Source organism: Macrobrachium nipponense, chromosome 28 (genome assembly GCF_015104395.2).
Source record: "Macrobrachium nipponense isolate FS-2020 chromosome 28, ASM1510439v2, whole genome shotgun sequence".
NCBI classification, from domain to species: Eukaryota; Metazoa; Arthropoda; class Malacostraca; order Decapoda; family Palaemonidae; genus Macrobrachium; species Macrobrachium nipponense.
This window is the reverse complement of record NC_087217.1, coordinates 27917182-27922181: the sequence shown is the minus strand read 5'-3', so window position 1 is coordinate 27922181 and position 5000 is coordinate 27917182. Positions and strand designations below refer to the sequence as shown.

The 5000-nt window shown below is 37.5% G+C and overlaps 1 protein-coding gene across 1 annotated transcript in view; it reads right to left on the bottom strand.

Annotated features, from left to right (window-relative positions):
* LOC135201613 (uncharacterized) overlaps positions 1-5000 on the bottom strand; it is a 90219-nt gene that overhangs the window by 24734 nt on the left and 60485 nt on the right. Inside the window, exons 2-3 of the mRNA XM_064230670.1 lie at positions 3289-3366; positions 2484-2821 (exon numbers count right to left, since the gene is read on the bottom strand). Of these exons, the coding sequence (XP_064086740.1) occupies positions 2484-2821; positions 3289-3334 (384 nt within the window). The 5' untranslated portion in view covers positions 3335-3366. The remainder of the gene's footprint in view (positions 1-2483; positions 2822-3288; positions 3367-5000) is intronic.

Genomic DNA, 5000 nt, shown 5'->3' with positions numbered 1-5000 from the left:
TGTGCACAATGACATTCTGAGACGCCTCACAAACACTCCACGCTACCACTCCGTCACACAGATGTTCATAGAAAACCACCTGGACAATTTAAAAATCATTGTTAGGCGAACAATGTCCAGTCTGGTAACCCGAGTGAGAAACAACAGCAACTCGCTCATACAAAGCGTCCTAAGGTGTGAAGCAAGAAGATCTAAATTGTGGGAAAGATGGGAAAATGAGGCCTTTGTCCCCTAAAGGACTTAATCTTTGTATTGGCAAGATGTCATCTGCAGATTTTGTCATTATTACATTTATTGCTGATATTTTATTTTTTCATTATTACTGTGATTACTGTCAAGTTAAAGTTTTTTTTACATTAAATTTTTGTATTTAGCCCTCTGGACCTGACTTCTGTAACCACCTAAGGTCTCTAGTTGAAATTTAAGTTATATAATATGTGCACTAACTGTTATTACTCTCAACGCATATTTTTTTTTTCTCACCAATATTATTACTGTTATTACCAGTATTATGATTACTAGCTTTTATGCTACCTTAGCTATTTTGTGGATAAGTGCCGATTATTCATTTTCTTTTTTTTATATGTTGTCTCATGTATCTAGATTGTGTATATTACTGTTTGTATTTTGTATATTCCATGTATATGGCCCTGAGCTGAAATAAAGCATATTATTATTATTATTATTATTATTATTATTATTATTATTATTATTATTATTATTATTATTATTATTCTAATGACTCTGATGATAATGACAGTCACTGTGTTGACTATCATGTCCTTTTCTGCATTCTTTGAATGCACATTCAAACAAAATTAGCATTCGTTTAGGTAATGAAAAAAATGTAGTACACCCCCGCCCCCAACAACGCTTGCAATTGCCTATCACGCGGGGACGTGCTTGCGCGCACGAATGTGAGCAGATGACTGCAGCCGACCTTCTTCTCCTGCCGCCGTTATCGAGACACTCTAGTGCTAGCGAAAGTTTCGGGGCATCATCGCTCTCGGCTTCTCAGAAATGAAAGTCGTTAGAGACGTCGCGAATGAGAGTCGTCTCTCATCGTCGCCTCTTCAGATGAGATGAGAGAGAGAGAGAGAGAGAGAGAGAGAGAGAGAGAGAGAGAGAGAGAGAAATGTTCACGACGGCCTCCAAGAAAGTGCCGGGAATTCGCCAAGTGTCATGACCTGCATTTGTTTTTGTCTTCTGTCCTCCTCCTCCTCCTCCTCCTCCCTCCTTCTTCCTTCTTCTTCTTCTTCTTCTTCTTCTTCCGGTTTCTGGTTAAGATTCGGGGACGGTCCGGGTGCATTTAACCCCTCAAGCTTCTTCCGTAGCTCTCTCAGAACTTTTGGCAAAGTAGAGGCCAGGGTTCACATATTGAGAGAGAGAGAGAGAGAGAGAGAGAGAGAGAGAGAGAGAGAGACTTTTCTCCAGATACAAATATGTATACTTTATTATTATTATTATTATTTTTATTGACAATCATAATAATAAAGGTAATAATAATGATATTAACGACACTCTTAATGCTTATGTACCAGTTTATATGAACTGTTAATTCTTGATCTTCCGACTCGGTTAATTCATGACTTACTGACCCGTAGGTTAGTCCATAATTTACTACTAACTCGATGGTTAATTCATGGCTTGCCGATTCGGTAAATTCATGACGTACCTACTCATTGGGTAATCTGTGACCTACCGACTCGTTGGTTAATCCGTAACTTACCTACCGACTCGTTGGTTAATCCGTAACTTACCTACCGACTCGTTGGTTAATCCGCGACCTACCAGCTCTATGGTTAATCTGTGACCTACCTACCGACTCATTGGTTAATCCTTGACTTATCGACTCGTTGGTTAATCCGTGACCTACCGACTCGTTGGTTAATCCGTGACCTACCAGCTCTATGGTTAATCTGTGACCTACCTACCGACTCTTTGTTAATCCTTGACTTATCGACTCGTTGGTTAATCCGTGACCTACCGACTCGTTGGTTAATTCGTGACCTACCAGCTCTATGGTTAATCCGTGACCTACCTACCTACTCGTTGGTTAATCCTTGAATTATCGACTCGTTGGTTAATCCGTAACTTACCTACCGACTCGTTGGTTAATTCGTGACCTACCAGCTCTATGGTTAATCCGTGACCTACCTACCTACTCTTTGGTTAATCCTTGAATTATCGACTCGTTGGTTAGGGTAAAAAACCGCATGGTACAGGGGTGAACCATGTACGATCAATGTGTACAACCCCGAAAAAAGTACATTATAACGCGTCCTGACATCGGAGATGGGCATCAGACGCGACTTGTTGTTGGTGAGAAACGGAGCTAAAGACCTCTAGTCCGGTGTCAGGACGCGTTATAATGTACTTTTCTTGGGGTTGTACACATTGATCGTACATGGTCCACCCCTGTACCATGCGGTTTTTTACCCTAATCCTTGACTTATCAACTCGTTGGTTAATAGGTGACCTACCGACTCGTTGGTCAAGTCGTCCACTGTGCAGTCGAGCTTGGCCGTCGCCCCGAGGTAGACCTCCGTCGTGGTGGTGTTGTTGGTGACGAACTGGGGCGAGGGGACCCGGTGGGGCTCCAGCCCCCCGTGGGTGTGGGTGTGGTGCTCGTGGTCGTAGTTGCCCTCCGACACGACCACGAAGCCGGAGACCTTCGGCGGGAAGCGCATCGGAGGGCCGCCTATCGAGGCCACCGAGGACGAGGAGGACGAAGAGGACGAAGAGGAGGAGGAGGAGGAAGTTTGGGGTCGCCTTCCCTGGGCCAAGTTTAAGGAGGCCGATGCCTCTGTTGGGAGCACTTCTGGAAATGAGGGAAGTTTATATTATTATTATTATTAATATTGTTATTATTATTTTTATTATTATTATTTATCTCTCTCTGTCTCTCTGCTTCTGTATGGCTAATTACTCTGGCAGGTTCTGCCACATTTCTCTCCTCTCTCTCTCTCTCTCTCTCTCTCTCTCTCTCTCTCTATCTATCTATCTATATATATATATATATATATATATATATATATATATATATATATATATATATATATATATATAGTTATTTATTTACTCATTTATTTATATCATTTGTCTCTGAATACTCTTTTACCCTTTTCTGGTTTTGCAATATCCTTCTCTAACAGTTGTGTACATCCCTCCCACATCTCTCTCTCTCTCTCTCTCTCTCTCTCTCTCTCTCTCTCTCTCTCTCTCTCTCTCTCTCTCTCTCTCTCTCTCTCCTCCCTCAACGGCAGGTAGTTAATCCATCACACTTACCACAAGTCGCCATGAGCAGCGGCAAGAACAGGAGGATGGGTTCCATTACTTCGTCTCGTCCAGAGCGGCGCCCGGCATCTGCGGAGATGAAAAACAGGCCTCTCTGTAATGACTCCAATTCTTTCGGGGTTTTACGACCTATCTCTCTCTCTCTCTCTCTCTCTCTCTCTCTCTCTCTCTCTCTCTTACGATTTTCTCGAAGAGGCTCCTGTTCTGTCTCATTTCGTCGTTGCTGTAATTGGTTATGTCGTATCTCTTTATTTGCGAGTTTTATCATTGTTTTATTGTGTTCGTTCTGGTTTTAATTTCCGTAATTGGTTTCCTTTTCTTTATTTGCGGTTTCTATAATTTGTGTTATTGTTTTATTGCCTTTTTTAGTATTATTTATAGCATCTTTCGATTGCTTTCCTTACGATTTCTATAATTATTGTTGTATTTTATTGTAAACTGGCCTTCCTTAATTGCGTCTCTCGTTCCTTATTTACGAGTTTTATAATTGTTTCATTATTCTTTTATATTGACGTATATATTATATTATATATATATAATATTATATATATATTATATATATAATATTACATATATATAATTTTAATAATGCTATGTATTAGTATATAATATAATATATATATATATATAATATATATATAATATAGTGTAAATTTATGACTAAGTATTATAATTATATATTAATTACGAGATATCATTAATATATATGACCTATAGCTATATATATATTATAATATATGTATAGTATATATATATATATATATAATATGATATATATATATAGATAATATATATATATATATCTATATATATATATATATATATATATATGTTTTCATATATATATGTATATCTAATTATATATATACGTTCATATAATTACCTATACATTTTAAATAACATATATGTCTGTATATGTATATATATATAAAGTATATATAGGTACTACATAAAACACTATAAAACGTACCAACTATTTAATCTAGCGAATTTTTCATTCAAAAACTATTCAACCAACTGATGAACTATTACCTAGGTTCCTATTTATTCTCTGAAGAGACTTTGTGGGGGGGGGGGTTGGGAGATAGGGTTGGTAGGGTAGATGTCTCCCTACATGGGCCCATCCCCCCCCCCCAACCAAAACACCTACCATGCCTCTACCCCACTTCTACATACCTACTACATCTACAAAAAGGACTGATAGAGCATCCCAACCAACACCTCGTCTTTAGCAAGACGATTATTCAAATTTCTTTCTTTTTCTTTCCCTCTCAAAAGTTCCATTAAAGCCATCATCAGTCTGCTACGCTTAGCCTTAGTAATGCTTCTCCTGTCATTCACCTGGGACTCATTGGGAGGTGCTGCCATCTCTCTTGAGATTGTGCAAGCTTGGAGATCTTTGCATTTTTCGTATATACATATAAACATTAGTATATATATATATATATATATATATATATATATATATATATGTAAATGGGGTGAAGTTGCTACCCTCACCCCCCTTTCTAATGGGTCAGTGGATCTGGATTGCACCACGGGCCAACCGAGCACAATATATATATATATTATATATATATATATAATATATATATATATATATATATATATATATAAACATATATATATATATTTATTTATTTATTTATATAAATGTGTGTGCTATATATATATATATATATATATATATATATATATATATA